At 42.3% G+C, this 20,438-nt stretch overlaps 1 protein-coding gene across 3 annotated transcripts in view; it reads left to right on the top strand.

Moving 5' to 3' along the window:
- ABCB5 (ATP binding cassette subfamily B member 5) overlaps positions 1 to 20,438 on the top strand; it is an 82,437-nt gene that overhangs the window by 42,199 nt on the left and 19,800 nt on the right. For all 3 annotated transcript variants that reach the window (XM_073630046.1, XM_073630047.1, XM_073630048.1), the window contains 11 exons: positions 3,000 to 3,125; positions 5,051 to 5,254; positions 6,399 to 6,569; positions 6,687 to 6,848; positions 6,991 to 7,140; positions 11,086 to 11,229; positions 11,752 to 11,856; positions 12,227 to 12,304; positions 12,398 to 12,481; positions 14,576 to 14,779; positions 17,770 to 17,870. In XM_073630046.1, coding sequence (XP_073486147.1) covers positions 3,000 to 3,125; positions 5,051 to 5,254; positions 6,399 to 6,569; positions 6,687 to 6,848; positions 6,991 to 7,140; positions 11,086 to 11,229; positions 11,752 to 11,856; positions 12,227 to 12,304; positions 12,398 to 12,481; positions 14,576 to 14,779; positions 17,770 to 17,870 — 1,529 coding nt within the window. The remainder of the gene's footprint in view (positions 1 to 2,999; positions 3,126 to 5,050; positions 5,255 to 6,398; positions 6,570 to 6,686; positions 6,849 to 6,990; positions 7,141 to 11,085; positions 11,230 to 11,751; positions 11,857 to 12,226; positions 12,305 to 12,397; positions 12,482 to 14,575; positions 14,780 to 17,769; positions 17,871 to 20,438) is intronic.

The following is a 20,438-nucleotide window of genomic DNA, read 5'->3' as shown; positions in this document are numbered from 1 at the left end:
CCACCTCCTCACCCTGGGCCTCCAGATCTGTCGCGGGTGTGGGGCAGAGGTCTTGGACCCTCTGTCCGCTTGCCAGTGCTTCAGCTGGGTTGTTGTCATCATTCTGGGGAGCCGTCTGCTGTTGGAACTCCCTTTCACTGGTATTGTCTCCCAGGTGCACGAACCCTTGTTGGGGAGGGGAAATGGCTGCATCTCCTCCCTGCATCTCTAAAATTCACTGGAAAAGAGGAACCATCACCTTCTCACCTCGAGCCTCCGAAACTGCCACAGGTGTGGAGCAGGGGTCTGCAGTACACTGTCCTGCTGCTAGTACTTAAACAGGTGATGCATAATCTATAACATCCTTTGATGAACAGTCCATTAAGTCCATACATTCTGTAATCTGTGGCTGGAGAGATGAGCCCGACTGCCACAGCACCCTGGAACTCCACAGTTGCTGCCGATACTGGGCAGAGTTTGATGGCACTCTGCCCTGTTGCCAGCATTTCTGCTGGGGACTCTACATCATCCGCTTATTAGAACCAAAATACAAGTCTTATATACAGTAGAAGAGGAGGTCCCCCCTCCTGCTCATATTACTCTAACAATACACCTGTAACCAGAAACCTAATTAACATGAGCTAATTAACTAATCCCTTAAAGCAGCCGATGTGACTCCAATGTAAGGAACATTATTCTCACTGACCACCAATGTAATAAACATTATTCTCTCTGACCACCAATGTAAGAAACATTATTCTCTCTGATCACCAATGCGAGGAACATTCTTCTCACTGACCTCCAATGTAAGGAACATTCTTTCTGCTGACCACCAATGTAAGGAACATTCTTTCTGCTGATTACCAATGTAAGGAACATTCTTCCCACTGATCGTTCTTTCCGCCGAAGTGTACATATCTCAGTGTTGTATATAAGGAATAGCACTCAATATACAGATATCAGTGTTAGGGAAAAGCACTCAGTGTATAGATGTCAGTGTAACACATAGGGAATATCACTAAGTGCTTTTCCCTATATATATATATATATATATATATATATATATATATATATATATATATATATAACTGACATCTATACACTGAGTGCTTTTCCCTAACACTGATATCTGTATACTGAGAGCTATTCCTTATATACAACACTGTTATCTGTACACTGAGTGGCACTCAGTGTACAGATATCAGTGTACTAGTGAATAGCACCAGATAAATGGGCACTGGGAAGAAGGAACTCTCAGTCAGCCTGTCTGGTGATAATAGACACACTAAACTGCAGTGATTACACACAGACCTGCTTCTGCACACAAGGCAGGTCAGGTGGCTATCTCCACTCTGTCCTCACTCTGCAGCTCTCACTGGCATTCCCCCGCGGCATGGCTGTATACTGTGGCCCCGCCCCTCTGCTGAATTCCCTAGGAGGAGAGGTGGCCAGAGCGCCTTTCACTGCTATCATCCTCATTGCTCCATGATCGCTCTGTAATCCCGGCCAGCACCTGAGTCCTCTCATATAGCCTCATCAACTGCAGGCAGGGAAGACATAGCTCACTGCCTCCACGGTGCATAAACTTCCCCTATCCTGCATGATAAGCTGTGGGCACATCCAGGGGCAGACTGAGCCACTCATGGGGCCCCCCTGACCCCGGGCCCTCAGTCAGTGCCCGAGTGCCCGAATGGTCAGTCCACCCCTGCACAGGACACCTTCTCATAATAGCAGGAGCTCCAGCAGGAGTCGGCCCGTCTCCTACATTGTACGGAAGACAATGTGATCAGCTCTCTCAACTAACATGTTGAGTTCAGAATCAAACAAACCAAGAATAGTCTTTACATATATCCTGTGAGATATTGTGGATAAATATTACGGTCCCATTTTAAGTAATCCATAATATATTTTCTCGGTCACCCTGTGCCAGGATGAGGTGCATGGGGAGCTGAAAAAAGGGTTTCCCAACCTTTCCAAGGGATTCTGTGTTCCAAGGGCCCACCCGTCACACTACCTATGCATGCAAAGGAATGAACAAAATATTATGTCTTTAGAGACAAGTATTGACTACACAAATACGTGAATAGATGTCGACCCTACCGCTGATCTGTTCATAACTGAACTTTATAAGGTTTATAGATGCTTTAGTTATGAGAGATTGATGACAGCAAGCATCATCAATATACCATGTATATACTACCTGTTCACAAGCATACAGTAAATAAACATCTGACAATAAAGCCAGAAGAAAGTTCCACCCCATGGGCCTTAGAGCATCTTTGCGGTGTAATACATAGGTAGTTACAGCATTGTTTATCAATAATAAAAACACTGAACTCCATTATCAATAAGCATAAACTGAAGTATTAAACAAAGTTTGCATAAAAAGTCTTGGCTAGGTTGAAAGCTCTTTAAAAATTGCTAGTGCTCAGACACTGTTTTCTCTCTTTAAACTTATAACTTGGTGCTTCTAATGATCCCAGCTCTGAGATGGTGGCAGCACCCTTTGCTCTACAGTACTGAGCCTTTTATGAGCACAATATCCTTCTACACTGCTTTCCTGCAACCAACTTTTCATTAACTAGTTCCAAGGGATCAGGAGAGACCATGAAAGTGATAACAGAATAAAACTCAGTCCATTATACATATACACCACAATGTATAAAACAAAATCATAAAGCATTCATTTTAATTATTACTTTTTGACATGGCAATGAGATCATAGCATACTGCTCCTTGAGTTACACCCTTAAGGGACATTCATCTGAGGACCCCAGAACTAAATGTGTTATGCTTGAGAGATACCATCTCTTCAAAACGTTTAGTATCGTAAAATTTAAAAAAATTTTCACATAATAAACTAATTGTGGGGTCTGCCATCTAAAATTTCATGAAATAACAATCATGCTCTTACTCTTTTTCTAATGGGATACAGAGTGTGAGAAAAACATATTTCTTGTGTGAGTGTGGTCATAAAGTAAAGGGAAAATGCTTATAATTTTCACTTCTATTCTGTGAAGGTACTGAAAGGATTTAACCTGACAGTGAAATCTGGTCAGACAGTGGCACTGGTAGGACAAAGTGGGTGTGGTAAAAGTACAACGGTGCAGCTGCTGCAGAGACTGTACGATCCACAAGACGGAGAGGTATTTATGTTTTATTTATTCAAAAGGGAACCTTATTTGTATTAACTAATAATTTAATAAGTGTAAAGCTAAACCGCTCAGGGCAAAAGTGACAACCTCTTCCTAAGCTCACAGTTTCAAACCAGCTTATATTCACCTTTCATTCAGAGAATAATTTTAATTCTCTCAATGATTGCAAAGCATTCTCTGATTGGACTAGGTAGAGAGGTGGGGCGGTGACATTAAAATCTCACAAAGTATTCTCTGAATGACACCCATGCTGAACAAGTGACCTCCTGTGTTCACTAATCAGCAGAGCAGCCTGCTTGGCATGGAACCTGAAAGCTAGCGCCCATCACTGTAGTTGCAGTGTCTACTAGAGTGAGTTCCATCTTCCATGGGGATCTTTCAGGTATGAGACATGCATACGTACATTGGTTCCAGTTGGAGAATTGTAACTATACAAAAATATGCCCACCTAAATGTCAGCTTAAAAGTGATATTAAAGTCTTAATGGTGCTGTACCCCCTCTTTTTTTCCGAGTGCCCCAATAACAAGTTGTTGTGGGGGTTTCTTTTTGTTCTGGTGTGCTTCCAAATGGGCACCCTGGCCTCATCTCTCCCTCCCTTCTCACAGGATTTGACTAACAGAAGCAGGAATCATTGGCTCCTGCTATTCTCAATGCAGCCTGTGGGAAAGGAGGAGAAGACCTGCAGCCGGGCACAGCACTTAAATGATAGAGAGTTCAGGTAAGCGTTTAGTGATGGGGGAAATAGCTAGTGGAAGGTTTTCTATCCTAATGCAAAAAAAGTAGAACTATGGGCAAAGAGCAAGGGAGGGTTACAACCCCTGTCAGATTTTTTTTTTTTTTTTTGCCATCTGTGTCCCATTTCTGAGATTCCCCTTCACTTACTGTCCCATAGTCAAACAGGAAGTGAGAGGAAATCCATAAAAATTAATCAAATCTCTTGGGGACCCCCCAGGTCACCAGAACTAGTGTCACTATTGGAAGATTTCCCCTCTATTACAGCTGCTTGCTATGGGGACACTCAACAGGAGGGAGGGGCCAGGAGCACCTAAGAGGGACCCGAGAAGAGGAAGATCAGGGCTGATCTGTGCAAAACCATTGCACAGAGTAGGTACGTATAACATGTTTGTTATTTTTATAGAAAGAAAAACAAGATTTTACAATCACTTTAAAGGGGTTGTAAAGGTAAAAATTTTTTCACCTTAATGCATTCTATGCATTAAGGTGAAAAAACTTTTGACAGTACCGCCGCCCCCAGGCCCCCCGTTTTACTTACCTGACGCCTCGAATCTTCGCTCCTCGTCCTCGTCAGCTTCATTGCAGCTCAGCCTGGTCGCTGATTGGCTGCAGTGGATGGATTGAAAGCAGCGCAGCCATTGGCTCGCGCTGCTGTCAATCACATCCGATGACGCGGCGCGCCGGGGGGCGGGGCCGAGTGATACAGCGAGCGGCTATAGCCGCCGGCTGTATCACGGGAGCGCGCCCGCAAGCACTCACCACCGTGCGAGGGAGCTCGCATGAAGGTGGTAAATGCTTGCGGGGAGGAGCTGAAACAGCCGCCGAGGGACCCCAGAAGACCAGGTTCGGGGCCACTCTGTGCAGAACGAGCTGCACAGTGAAGGTAAGTATAACATGTTTGTTATTTTAAAAAAAAAAAATAAATAACTTTACAACCCCTTTAAGCTTTTGTTGTTATTTTTCCACACTCCCTGTTCTATGTGACATTTTTCAACTGGAATAAGAAAGTTAAAAGTTGATAGAGGTTCTTTCCCTTTCCCATAATGTGAATATTGTGAATATTACGTGTCCTATTAGGTGAAAAAATAAGGACATTATTTAAATGATATTCGTTATGCATTACATGTGCAGATGTGTATTTTATTCTGACTAATGTGTTTTATCCTGTCCCTTTTATCAGATATTGGTTGATGGCCATGATATACGGTCTCTAAATATCAGACAATACAGAGAATTAATTGGTGTGGTCAGCCAAGAGCCTATACTTTTTGGAACAACAATTAAAAGCAACATTAAGTATGGAAGATTAGATGTGACAGATGAAGAAATTGAGAGGGCGGCTAAAGAAGCCAATGCCTATAACTTCATTATGGATCTTCCTGATGTAAGTATCTGCAAGCTACAACAATAGTTGGTAATGTAAAACAAAAGGTTGTTCATAAATATATCCATGGAAGCAAGTCATTCTATTGAATACCAATATTGCCTGTGATTATGGGGTTATTGCTAAAATCCTAGAGGGTGATAGTCATAAAATCTAAATTGGCTCCTGCACCATCGGTGAGGCAGATGTCACTCTCAGAAGCATTTGTTGAAGATGAGTAATCTCCCTTCAGTATATGTACACCTGGGCTGTGGAATACCATCAAGCTACAGTATATTGCTAATATACAACCAAAGTCAGAATCTAATTTTCATTGACTCCTTTCAGTATATGGGAATTTAAGGAAAATGCATACAGTATATGGTGCTATGGTCAACAGAGATAATTCTTCACCCAAACTCCGGGGTTGATTTTCTAAAGATGTAAATTGTTTACTTTGCAAAATGTATGCTCACTTAGCTTAGTAAAAAAAAGAAGCTGTGTTTTGTTTGACTACCTAGTCATGCACAAAATAAATGATTAAAAGGGGCTTTTGCTTGCACATGACTGGATGGTTGACATGAACCCAGCTTCACCTTATTTTCTAAGCAAAATGAACATTCACTTTTGGAAATGTACACATTCTACACCAGGAAGTAGAACAGGGATATTCAATTAGCGGACCTCCAGCTGTTGCAAAACTAAACTACAAGTCCCATCATGCCTCTGCCTCTGGGTGTCATGCTTGTGGCTGTCAGAGTCTTGCTATGCCTCATGGGACTTGTAGTTCTGCAACAGCTAGAGGTCTGCTAATTGCATATCCCTGTTCTACACCTTTAGGAAATCAACTGTGTTGTGATAAACAAGGCCCATTGGTATTGATTTATGAAAACTGAAGCAAAGAACAAACAGCGGATTTGCCCATATTTCTATATCTTTGCATGTACTTTAAGGTACCTGAAAAGTTCCTGAAGGGCAAAAGACTTTTTGAAGTTTATTGTTTCTGTATTATTCTCTCATCTGCAGTGAGGGGATTAAACATAAATGGGGAGATTCAACATATGAGATAATGGGAAAATTCAACTTTTTTTTTTTTTTTTGTAGTTGCACATCGTAATGAAAATATTACAAAAAATTTTTATGTTATCTCATTTCTTTTTTATAGAAATTTGACACCCTAGTTGGAGAAAGAGGAGCCCAGCTTAGTGGTGGCCAAAAGCAAAGAATAGCTATAGCTAGAGCCTTGGTCCGAAATCCTAAGATACTCTTACTGGATGAGGCTACTTCAGCTCTGGATACTGAGAGTGAATCAGTTGTACAAGCTGCCCTAGACAAGGTAGTGTTTACCGGCAATATTACTGGGATCTTCTACAGAGTTACATCCATCGTTTTTTACAGCAACTGCACATATATTATAGGTGGTAAGTCAAAAATTATGACTTTTCTCTTTCAGGCCAGTGAGGGGCGTACCACAATTGTTATTGCTCACCGTTTGAGCACTGTGTGGACGGCAGATCTCATTGTAGTTTTGGAGAATGGTGCTTTGGCTGAAAAAGGAACTCATTTGGAATTAATGGAGAGGAAAGCAATATATCATTCACTCGCAACAGCTCAGGTACTGTGAATTACTAGCATAAGAATCTCAGTCCAAATGATGGGCAACACCTTCTTTCAATTGATATAACATGATCACATATAGGTTTTGATTGAGATCTTAACAAGAATATTAATCTCTCCATTATTGTGATTATTTTTAGGCCATACAGACAACAGTGGAAACTGAAACAGGACAAGGGAAACTGGAGAAGCCATCTTTAGTACAGAGGATAAACTCCAATATGTCAACTGGAAAATTCTCCATATCTGAAAAAGGGGAGGAAGATGATGTTGCAGAGGTTGAAGAGAAGGTAATATGGAGGTTTTTGCATAGACATTTAAAACCATGCAAATGAAACCCTTATATTGCAAACAATGGTATAACCAATACTTTCCATGATGGAAACTGATGTATAAAAGTATTTTTACCTTGAGGGCTAAGAATGACTTAACCCTCAATCAAAAACTTCTGGCAGATGTTCTAAGTTTTCTCCAATCAACTTAAAAACACGTTTTTATTGCTGTTTGTGATCTGATTGTAATGATTTCCTATGACTATCCCATGATTTCCCATGAAATTAAGAAAATCTCCAAAGTGGGGTCGCAACCAGCAAAAACAATACCAACTGGCAGAAGTTTAATTTTTCCCTGCTCTATTGCAAAGTATTTTTTTGTCTGGAGTTGAACTTTTAGTTTTAATTCTGAAGTCATACCTGACTTAACATCATCCCTATGAAGTGCTACCCCCGCTGGAACCGCTGAATAAGATGGGCCCTTGTGTTCTTTTCCTTGACCTTCTCAAGGTCTATCTATGTATTGTAAGAACATATACACTATATTACCAAAAGTATTGGGATGCCTGCCTTTACACACACATTAACTTTGATGGCATCCCAGTTTTAGTCCGTAGGGTTCAATATTGAGTTGGCCCACCCTTTGCAGCTATGACAGCTTCAACTCCTTGTTTGTGCACTGGTGTGCAGTAACGTTGGAACAGGAAGGGGCCATCCCCAAACTGTTCCCACAAAGTTGGAAGCATGAAATTGTCCAAAATGTCTTGGTATGCTGACGCCTTAAAAGCTCCCTTTACTGAAACTAAGAGGCCAAGCCCAACCCCTGAAAATAAACCCCACACCATCATCCCCCTTCACCAAATGATTTGAACCAGTGCACAAAGCAAGGTCTATGAAGACATGGATGAGCGAGTTTGAGGTGGAGAAATGTTACTGGCCTGCACAGAGTTCTGACCTCAACCTGATAGAACACCTTTGGGATGAATTAGAACGGAGACTGAGAGCCAGGCCTTCTCGTCCACATCAGTGCCTGACCTCACAAATACGCTTCTGGAAGAATGGTCAAACATTCCCATAGACACACTTCTAAATCTTGTGGCCAGGTCAGTAGAATGCTTTAAGAAAAGCCTGGATACTTTCCTAAATGTACATAATATAACTGGGTACTATCATTTATAGGTAAAGTTGATCCAGGGAAAATCCGATTGCCTCTCTGGGATCAGGAAGTAATTTTTTCCCCTGCTGTAGCAAATTGGATCCTGCTTTTCTGAGGGGGGGAGGGTTTCGCCTTCCTCTGGATCAACTGTGGGTATAGGATTGGGTATATGGGATTGTATGTTTTTTTTAATTTTATTCATTTTTTTATGGTTGAACTAGGTGGACTCTTTTTTCAACCTGACTAACTATGTAACTATGTAAGTGAAAATGTCCACACTGGGCCCAAAGTGTCAATATTTTGTGTGGCCACCATTATTTTCCAGCACTGCCTTAATCCTCTTGGGCATGGAGTTCACCAGAGCTTCCCAGGTTGCCACTGGAGTCCTATTCCACTCCTCCATGACAACATCACAGAGCTGGTGGATGTTAGAGACCTTGCGCTCCTCCACCTTCCACTTGAGCATGCCCCACAGATGCTCAATAGGGTTTAGGTCTGGAGACATGCTTGACCAGTCCATCACCTTTACCCTCAGCTTCTTTAGCAAGGCAGTGGTCGTCTTGGAGGTGTGTTCAGGGTTGTTATCATGTTGGAATACTGCCCTGTGGCCCAGTCTTCGAAGGGAGGGGATCATGCTCTGCTTCAGTATGTCACAGTACATGTTGGCATTCATGGTTCCCTCAATGAACTGTAGCTCCCCCAGTGCCGGCAGCACTCATGCAGCCCCAGACCATGACGCTCCCACCACCATGCTTGACTGTAGGCAAGACACACTTGTCTTTGGACGCCTCACCTTGTTACCACCACACACACGCTTGACACCATTTGAACCAAATAAGTTTATCTTGGTCTCATCAGATCACAGGACATGGTTCCAGTAATCCATGTCCTTAGTCTGCTTCAGTAAACTGTTTGTAGGCTTTCTTGTGCATCATCTTTAGAAGAGACTTCCTTCTGGGATTACAGCCATGCAGACCAATTTGATGCAGTGTGCGGCGTAAGGTCTGAGTACTGACAGGCTGACCCCCCACCCCTTCAACCCCTGCAGCAAAGCTGGCAGCACTCCTACATCTATTTCCCAAAGACAACCTCTGGATATGATGCTGAGCACGTGCACTCAACTTCTTTGGTCGACCATGTTGAGGCCTATTGTGCGTGGAACCTGTCCCATTAAACCTCTGTATGGTCTTGGCCACTGTGCTGCAGTTCAGTTTCAGGGTCTTGGCAATCTTCCTTTTAGCCTAGGCCATCTTTATGTAGAGCAACAATTCTTTTTTTTTCAGATTCTCAGCGAGTTCTTTGCAATGAGGTGCCATGTTGAACTTCCAGTGACAGGTATGAGAGAGTGAGAGGGATAACACCAAATTTAACTCACCTGCTCCCTATTTACACCTGAGACCTTGTAACACTAATGAGTCAAATGACACCGGGGAGGGAAAATGGCTAATTGGGCACAATTTGGACATTTTCACTTTTGTTGCAAGCGGTTTAGACATTAATGGCTGTGTGTTGAGTGTTTTTGAGGGGACAGCAAATTTATACATTGTTATACAAGTTGTATACTCACTACATTGTAGCAAAGTGTCATTTATTCAGTGTTGTCACATGAAAAGATATAATAAAATATTTCCCAAAATTTGAGGGGTGTACTCACTTTTGTGAGATACTGTGTGTGTGTGTATGTATATGTATATATAATATATCAATTATTACCACAAAGCCCCCTGAGACAAGGCCTGATACCCAACAATAATATTCCATCAGCAAAACAATCACAAATCAAAGTTAAATCAGTGGTAACCAGACAAACATAGGATGAGTTGAACAGGGGAAGCCCCACTGCAAGGGTAACTTAACTTTTAACCGAAGTTCAATTTTAAACATGATTAGGCATGTCCGCAGATAAGAATCTTTTTTTACTTATCTACATAGTCATAGAGAGCTGAAATATTCCATAGAGTGTATAAAGTTATTCACATCAGTCTCTTTTGCTTGCATAAGCCTACATGTGAGGAGGTAAAGTGTGTTGCAGTGGCAGTAAACACTCAGAGTCCAGTTGCAGAGAACAGAACTTGTATCAATGTTAAAGTTCAGCAATTCACAATCCTGGTGGGAAAGTGTTCGACTGGGAACACTCACAAAATGCAACAGTGGTGTGTAGCAGAGCAGGTCTGGAATATGCCAACAGCATCTGTTTTGAGGGGTGGAATGTAGCCTGGTCACTCCCTGCCCAAATGGGGAGGTCTCCATGAAGAATGGCATCATCCTGTCATTTTCCTACTCATCTGGAACCTCTCATTACTTATAATCACTGTCCCTTTCAGGTGGGTGACCTGTCCCTACACTACCCACATGGTAAATGTATGCCTGGGAGGCAGGGCCTTAAATAGGCTCTGACTGACCCAAGATGGCTGCTAGAGTCACATGGGGCAGCAGCATCCTATCAAATAGCTTCCCCAGTGACCCAGGAACTATGTTCCTCTTGACTTCCCCTCCCACTGCAATGGTCCTGTGGTTAAGTACCACCTACAGTGGAGTAAAAAGACTTCAACTGCCTACATACAGGCCAACTTTTCTGCTACAGACACATATATATGTATACAGATTGAATTTTGGAGTAAATTATTTTGGCTTACCAGTTTTTTGTTTCCCTTTGGATTATAAAATCTACCCAGATATGAAGAAAGTAAAAGTAAAATGCTATGCACTGGTGTCCTTAGTGGTAATCAAACCTAGGACCCCAACACTGCCAGACTAAAGTTCTAACCATAAACACTATGTTTCTTTTTTTTTTTTTTTTTTTTCAGGAAAAGCTTCCAGAAATTTCATTTTTTAGACTACTTAAATTGAATAAATCAGAGTGGCCTTATATCTTGTTTGGAATCCTTGCAGCATCGGTAAATGGAGCGGCCCATCCAGGTTTCAGCATTATATTTGCCAAATTCATAGCAGTAAGTATTTTTATATCAAAGTATATTGTAGGTAAAACTACTATAGATAATTATAGCAATGGAAGGTTACCGAAATATGTAGGGCATCACTGCTGACTATTTTTTAAAAGTGTTAATTTCCTGGCTTTCCTTGGCTTCAGTCATCTCTCAATCACTGAACAAGAACACAGCAACTGTCAGTCAGAATTTAAGATCTGTATACTTATTTTTTCTATAGTTTATATTTACTTGTAATGAAGTATCAATGACATTGGTTCAGCCCTATTTTTTTTTTTTTTTAGTACAGGTTTTCTTTAAAATACAATAATTTTGTAAGCATGCACTAATTGAATATACGTTGCTCTGTGGTCATAAGCAAACTGAGCTTGGAAATTGATTAAATGATTTTAGAATTTTTTTTTTTTTTTGGCGTGAGTTATTTGGGAAAGTGTCTCTGTATAACAATGGGTTTCTATGTTTCGTTGACATACATTTCATTATATCCATACATGTGCTATATTAACTAATTTAACTTTTTTACAGATATTTGGAACTGATGATTCTGCTTTGATTCAACGTGAAATTAACATCTACTCCATCATAATTACTATGATTGGTGTGGCATCCTTCTTTACATATTTTACACAGGTAAACACATTTATAATTGGAAGAAAATGTGGGAAATGTGTGTTAATATTTAACAGTTAAAATCTCAAGCTGACCCAGATTGTTAGACTTATTACTGGTTATTTACCCCAGCTTTAAACTAGTATGCATGTGTATGTGTTATGTTTTATTTCTTGTACTCTTGTACTTTGAAATAACCTGCAAAAACACCTTTTAAAAACGACATTTTAAGCTGACATATGGAAAGAAAGAATCATTTGATAAAAAAGAAACTGGAACAGGATCAAATACTCAGTCTCTATGATATGAAAGTGGGTAGATAAGATACTTGTCAAAGCTCATTTACTTCATCTTTCATATTCCATTTTCTTATATCCACCTGCATTTGCAGGGATTTATGTTTGGAAGATCGGGGGAAGTCCTCACTATGCGCCTGAGACAGATGGCATTCAAAGCAATGTTACGCCAGGTTAGTGTGGAAGTAATAGACGTTTTACCTGTACATAAACTACCAGTTTATATAAGTGATACTATACTCTAACATCCCTTTCTCACTCCAAAGGAAATATCCTGGTTTGATGACAAGAAAAATAATACAGGAGCTTTAACAACCAGACTTGCCACTGATGCCGCTCAGATACAAACTGTAAGATTGCTATATCTGCTTGTTAATTAATAATATATATTCCTAATCCATGGAAAAAGTACACCCCTCACATTTTTGTAAATATTTTATTATACAGTGCCTTGAAAAGTGTTCATACCCCTTGAAATTTTTCACATTTTGTCATGTTACAACCAAAAACGTACCGTAAATGTATTTTGTTGGGATTTTTTGCAATAGACCAACACAAAGAGGCACATAATTGTGAAGTGGAAGGAAAATGATAAATGTTTTTCCAGATGTTGTACAAATAAATGTGTGAAAAGTGTGGTGTGCATTTGTATTCAGCCCCCCGAGTCAATACTTCGTAGAACCACCTTTCATTGCAATTACAGCTGCAAGTCTTTTTGGGGATGTCTCTACTATCTTTGCACATCTAGAGAGTGACATTTTTGCTCATTCTTCTTTGCAAAATAGCTCAAGCTGTCAGAATGGATGGAGAGCGTCTGTGAACAGCAATTTTCAATTCTTACCACGGATTCTCAATTGGATTTATGTCTGGACTTTGACTGGGCCATTCTAACACATGAATATGCTTTGATCTAAACCATTCAATTGTAGCTCTGGCTGTATGTTTAGGGTCGTTGTCCAGCTGGAAGGTGAACCTCCACTCCAATCGCAAGTCTTTTGCAGAGTCTAACGGGTTTTTGTCTAAGATTGCCCTGTATTTGGCTCCATCCATCTTCCCATTAACTCTGACCAGCTTCCCTGTCCCTGCTGAAGAAAAGCATCCCCACAGCATGATGCTGCCACCACCATGTTTCACGGTGGGGATGGTGTGTTCAGGGTGATGTGCAGTGTTAGTTTTCCCCCACACATAGCATTTTGCTTTTAGGCCAAAAAGTTAAATTTTGGTCTCATCTGGCCAGATCACCTTCTTCCACATGATTGCTTTGTCAATGTAAAGTAGTGAGTGTACAGCTTGTAAAACAGTGTAAATGTGCTGTCCCCTCAAAATAACTCAACACACAGCCATTAATGTCTAAATTGCTGGCAACAAAAGTGAGTACACCCCTAAGTGAAAATGTCCAAATTGGGCCCAATTAGCCATTTTCCCTCCCCGGTGTCATGTGACTCGTTAGTGTTACAAGGTCTCAGGTGTGAATGGGGAGCAGGTGTGTTAAATTTGGTGTTATCGCTCTCACTCTCTCATACTAGTCACTGGAAGTTCAACATGGCACCTCATGGCAAAGAACTTTCTGAGGATCTGAAAAAAAGAATTGTTGCTCTACATAAAGATGGCTTAGTCTATAAGAAGATTGCCAAGACCCTGAAACTGAGCTGCAGCACGGTGGCCATGACCATACAGCGGTTTAACAGGACAGGTTCCACTCAGAACAGGCCTCTCCATGGTCGACCAAAGAATTTGAGTACACGTGCTCAGAGTCATATCCAGAGGTTGTCTTTGGGAAATAGACGTGTGTATGCTGCCAGCCTGTCAGTGCTCAGATCATACGCCGACATGGAGGAGTGGAAGAGGACTCCAGTGGCAACCTGTGAAGCTCTGGTGAACTCCACACCCAAGAGGATTAAGGTAGTGCTGGAAAATAATGGTGGCCACACAAAATGTTGACACTTTGGACCCAATTTGGACATTTTCACTTAGGGGTGTACTCACTTTTGTTGTCAGCGGTTTAGACATTAATGGCTGTGTGTTGAGTTATTTTGAGGGGACAGCAAATTTACACTGCTATACAAGCTGTACACTCACTACTTTACATTGCAGCAAAGTATCATTTTTTCAGTGCTGTCACATGAATAGATATAATAAAATATTTACAAAAATGTGAGGTGGGTACTCACTCTTGTGAGATACTGTGTGTGTGTGTGTGTGTGTGTGTGTGTGTGTGTGTGTGTGTGTGTGTGTGTGTGTGTGTGTGTGTGTGTGTGTGTATATATATATATATATATATATATATATATATATATATATATATATATATATATATATATATATATATTATATTACATGATTTTATATATAACTTACCAACCTGCCTATGACATTTGATTTAGGATTTTATATTTTGAATAATTTTGCAATTTCCATTTTATCCCTTTTTTTTTTTTTCTTAGGCAACTGGCTCCAGACTTGGTTTAATTGCAGAAAACTTTGCTTGCATGACGCTCTGCGTTGTTATTTCTCTAGTTTATGGCTGGGAGTTGTCCTTGCTGATTCTAGCACTTACACCTGTCCTCATTGCTTCTGGATTTCTGGAGCTCAGAGCACTGACTGGCTTTGCTAATCGAGATAAAAAACAGCTTCAGCAAGCTGGCAAGGTAATGGTATACATGTTTTATTATCATGCAAGCCTCAAATTTTATCACACATGTATTAAATTAGCCATGTTGCAGTGCACTATTTACTTTTACAGTTTAGAGTTCTAGTAATATTGTCATTAAAATGACAGTCTTACAATTTAAAGTGCACTTTCTATAGAGTAAATAATAGCTGCTGAAAATGTAATTAAAGGATGTAGCTGTCAACCCAACTGGAAGGTATAGGTGTATCTCAAGAAAGCCATAAAAGCGTCTTTCTATGGAGGCACTCGCCTTAGAGGAGGAGTCTGGAGCCCTGGCGGGGCACCCCAGAAGAGGAGGATTGGGGCTACTCTGTGCAAAACCATTGCACAGAGCAGGTAAACATAACGTGTTTATTATTTTAATAAAAAAAACTGAAGCTTTAATATTACTTTAACAGACAAAGGTATCACAAAGGTAGACAATATTGAAAAAATTCCTTTGCCAGATGCAGTGACAGTCTGAATGAGACGCAGGTAGCTATATTCTGCCTGTTCTGATACGAGACACGAGCCCAACATATCTTATTAGTACTGGCCAAGGAAGCAAATGCCCTATTGCAGTATTTTATCAGGAAAGCCTAATCACATATCTGATGAGGGATGCTTAACAGCAAAGCTCAGTGGACCTGTAGGTACCTGGAGTTTCCTGCTGCAACATGCCACTGACCTGCCAGTTTACTGAATTTAAAGGAAAGCTGCAAGGAATCAAATATAGAAGCTGCCACTTCTATCTTGTCACTAAAGATGCATGTTGTAGTTTGGTCATCCTTAAGCACTTTACAAACGCTCAACACTTTTGTGCAGAAGGGTGGGCATTAATGCCCAAATGCCACACATATGTATCACTGGGTGGCCATTGTTTATGTGCTGAGAGCACGCTCACTGTGTGCTCCTAGCACAAAAAACAGACTGTCCAAGACAGCTCTGGATAAAGATTTGTAGCCAGTGGGATCAGTTACCCGATCATGTGACTACTGTGACAGTAGTCTCATGATCGCCAATCCTTCCCACCCCCAGATGTTCCAAACTGTTTAAAGGTACACTGGGGTTGGCAGGAAGAGGTCAACCTTTTTTACTACAAATAGTTCACTGACACATAACATGAATATGTATATCAGGTGTCCTGACACCTCACATACACATGCTTGTTACAGGTTAGTGAGCCACCGAGGGATGATGGAAGAATTAGGAGAAAAGCCCGGGGACTTTTTCAGAAACAAGTCAACAATGTCAGCTCTCATTTTTCTCACCTGTAACCAGGACACACTTCTTGCCAAACTAAGCAAATTGTTTTTTTTTTACTTCTCCCTACTGTCTTAGTTGACTGGCTTTGGCCTATTACCATACACAGGAAGATTTAACTGACAGTAATATATGTGTTGTGATGTGTGCTGTCCCAGGCCAAGGTTTACTTTGGCTTTTCAGAAATTCAGCCTTGACTGTAACTGGATTTCAGGTTTGCATTCCTGTTTGCAGTTTTGTATTTTTAATTTAAAGAAATGTCTCCTTAATCACTATTCTCTCATTGTCTGATTGTTTCTTTCAAATGTACAAATGTGCAAAAATAGGGCTTTCTGTAGCTATAAAGCACAGCTGTTCAAGCGGTAGTAAAGGTTTTTTTTTTCCCCCAAAATAATAAGCATGTTAAAGTTACCTGCTCTTTGCAATTGCACCACACAGCCCCAAACCTCTTTTTCTGGGGTCCCCTGCCAGCACTCTCAGCAACCCTTTTCTTTGTGTGCCCCCATAGAATGCCGCTTTCTATGGGCTCATTTCCAAGCCGTGCTGTGTGCATCCATTGACACACAGGATGGCTCAGACTCGTCCCCTCTCCCTACTCACAGGATTTGATTGTCATCGCCAGGAGCCAATGACTGTGCTGCATCAGCAAAGCCTGTGAGAGCGGAGAGAGGGGAGAGAGCAGCTAGAGAAGCGCACATCACTGGATTGGGTGAGGACTAATAATAGGAGTATTTAGGGGGTGAGGGGTCGGTACTATTACTTGGACGTTTTTTAACTCTACATAGGGAATGCATTAAGGTCAAATGTCTAGCCTTCAGAACCACTTTAAGCTGAGCAAGCCCAACCACTGGGAAACATTTATAAGCAACAGGTTTGTGTTCACTACCTTGTTTCCCCGAAAATAAGGCCGGGTCTTATAATAATTTTGGCCACCAAAAACACAGTAGGGCTTATTTTCAGGGTAGGGCTTGCCATTTAATGTGCTTTCTTCTCTCCCCCTCTCCCTCCCTGCCTGTCAGGAATCCCCAGTTTGAATAATAGTAAGTGGATGTAAAATGTTCAAAATCCTCTCTATTACTGTAGTATAGAATGTAAAAGGTGTATGTTTCTGTAATCAAATTGAGTCAAATACCTTCTTATAGCGTCGATTGTCGCTTCCATGACTTGCCTGAGCTCTCTTCCCCACTCCGAGCACTGCACAAGAATGGGCCGTGATCCCCCACTGACAGCCAGGAGAATAGAAGGGGAGAGCAGCGGGAGATCAGCTGAACAGCGCTTCTATGGCCCGCTCTGAGCACTGCAGGGGGAGGGGGGGTCCGAGATCCCCCGCTGACACCTAGGAGAAGCGCTTCCATGGCCCGCTCCGAGCACTGCAGAGGGAGGTGTGGTCTGAGATCCCCCGCTGACACCTAGGAGAAGAGAAGGGGAGAGTAGCAGGAGATCAGCTGAGCACCGAGCCGTGCTTTAAGACGCTATTTGACTCAATTAGATTACAGAAACACCTTTTACATTAGAGGATACATAGAGAGGATTTTAGCAGTTTACAACCATTTTAAGCCCTGGGCTTATTATCGGGGTAGGGCTTATATTGCAGCCCTCCCCAAATATCACAGTAGGTCTTATCTTCAGGGTAGGTCTTTTTTTGGGGAAACATGGTAGTAAAACAATACAAACTGATTAAATAATAGCTCAACAATTTAAACTATGTTTTGATTGAATGATCAGATTGCAACAGAAGCAGTGGATAACATTCGAACAGTCGTGTCACTGACCAGAGAGAGAACCTTTGAAGAGATGTACTCCGAAAGCCTACAAAAGCCCTACAGGTTAGATTATTATAATTATTATTCTATGAATGTTAGTATTACAGTGAGCATTTTCCTATCTAAAACACACATGTGTAATCTCCCCTCTGTCTGGAAGTGCATTATTGACAGATCACGCTTTTGGTGTCACCCCTTGACCACAGATTTGGCAGGTCATTGCATCTGATATGAAAAAATGAGTGAGCTCTTTATAAAAGAGATAGGGTGAGAGAGATCACATGCTGTGACCATTTGCCTCTTTCATCCAGTGGTACTTTACTGCAGGATTGCAGTTTTTTCTGTGTATAAATTACTGCTGCCATTCAGATTTCAAGGGTGTCACATATATAAAGTTGTGCTCATAAGTTTACATACCCTGGCAGAATTTACGATTTCTTGGCCTTTTTTCAGAGAATATGAATGATAACACAAAAACTTTTCTTTCACTCATGGTTAGTGTTTGACTGAAGCCATTTATTATCAATCAACTGTATTTACTCTTTTTAAATCATAATGGCAACAGAAACTATCCAAATGACCCTGATCAAAAGTTTACATACCCTGGGGATTTTGGCCTGATAACATGCACACAAGTTGACACAAATGGGTTTGAATGGCTATTAAAGGTAACCATCCTCACCTGTGATCTGTTTGCTTGTAATTAGTGTGTGGGTATAAAAGGTCAATGAGTTTCTGGACTCCTGACAGATCTTTGCATCTTTCATCCAGTGCTGCACTGACGTTTCTGGATTCTGAGTCATGGGGAAAGCAAAAGAATTGACAAAGGATCTGTGGGGAAAAGGCAGGGCCGTCTTTAGCGCAGGGCAAACGGGGCACTTGCCCTGGGCCCAATATTTGTTGGGGGGCCCGCGCTAGCCATGAATTGGGGCCCCGATCACAGCTTTGCAGAGCGCACAGAGGACACGGGAGGATGTATTCCTCGCTAGCCAGCTGAGAGGGGGCGGGGCCGGGAGCTCCGCTGACGCTCTGATCCTGCCCACGAGCAGCCTGTGTACTCGGAATAGAGCTTCTGTAGTGAGAGCCAGTGATCGGAGTGGGAGTGTCAGTGGAGCTTCCGGCCCCGCCCCCTCTATACTGGCTGGTGAATACAGAGGTCCTTGGGCGGGGCCGGGAGCTCCAATGACACTCCCACTCCGATCACTGGCTCTCACTACAGGCGCTCTATTCCTAGTACACAGGCTGCACGTGGGTCAGTGGAGCTCCCGGCCCCGCCCCTCTCAGCTGGCTAGCGTGGAATACATCCTCCCGTGTCCTCTGTGCGTTCTGCAAAACTGACATCGGGGCGACCATTCACGGGTGATGTGGGCCCCCCAACAAAGCATCAGTGGAGCTCCCAGCTGCTTTAGTGAGAGCAGAGAGTGGAAGCCCCACCCACAGTCCTGAATGTATGTAGTAAGTTTGGCTGGCCAGGTATGTCCTTACACTCATAAAATGCCTGAATGTTTAAACCCTGAGCTGTGTTATTTAACTGTAAAGCTGTGTATTGCTGAAAGTTCTCTGACCATCACCTGTATAATGTCTGCAGTCTCTGATTGTCTCCTGCAGTATGTCCGCAGTCTCTGATTGTCTCCTGCAGTATGTCCGCAGTCTCTGATTGTCTCCTGCAGTATGTCCGCAGTCTCTGATTGTCTCCTGCAGTATGTCCGCAGTCTCTGATTGTCTCCTGCAGTATGTCCGCAGTCTCTGATTGTCTCCTGCAGTATGTCCGCAGTCTCTGATTGTCTCCTGCAGTATGTCCGCAGTCTCTGAGTGTCTCCTGCAGTATTTCCACAGTCTCTGATTGTCTCCTGCAGTATGTCTGCAGCCTCTGAGTGTCTCCTGCAGTATGTCTGCAGCCTCTGAGTGTCTCCTGCAGTATGTCCGCAGCCTCTGAGTGTCTCCTGCAGTATGTCCGCAGTCTCTGATTGTCTCCTGTAGTATGTCCGAAGTCTCTGTTAATCTCCTGCAGTATGTCTGCAGCCTCTGAGTGTCTCCTGCAGTATGTCTGCAGCCTCTGAGTGTCTCCTGCAGTATGTCTGCAGCCTCTGAGTGTCTCCTGCAGTATGTCTGCAGCCTCTGAGTGTCTCCTGCAGTATGTCTGCAGCCTCTGAGTGTCTCCTGCAGTATGTCTGCAGCCTCTGAGTGTCTCCTGCAGTATGTCCGCAGTCTCTAATTGTCTCCTGCAGTATGTCCGCAGTCTCTGTTAATCTCCTGCAGTATGTCCGCAGTCTCTGATTGTCTCCTGCAGTATGTCTGCAGCCTCTGAGTGTCTCCTGCAGTATTTCCGCAGTCTCTGATTGTCTCCTGCAGTATGTCCGCAGTCTCTGTTAATCTCCTGCAGTATGTCCGCAGTCTCTGTTAATCTGCAGTATGTCCGCAGTCTCTGAGTGTCTCCTGCAGTATTTCCGCAGTCTCTGATTGTCTCCTGCAGTATGTCCGCAGTCTCTGATTGTCTCCTGCAGTATGTACACAGTCTCTGTCTCCTGCAGTATGTCCGCAGTCTCTGTTAATCTCCTGCAGTATGTCCGCAGTCTCTGAGTGTCTCCTGCAGTATTTCCGCAGTCTCTGATTGTCTCCTGCAGTATGTCC

This window comes from Aquarana catesbeiana, linkage group LG05, assembly GCF_042186555.1.
Source record: "Aquarana catesbeiana isolate 2022-GZ linkage group LG05, ASM4218655v1, whole genome shotgun sequence".
In the NCBI taxonomy this organism is placed as follows: domain Eukaryota; kingdom Metazoa; phylum Chordata; class Amphibia; order Anura; family Ranidae; genus Aquarana; species Aquarana catesbeiana.
Note: the sequence above shows the minus strand (reverse complement) of the source record. Positions and strands in the feature narration are given on the sequence as shown.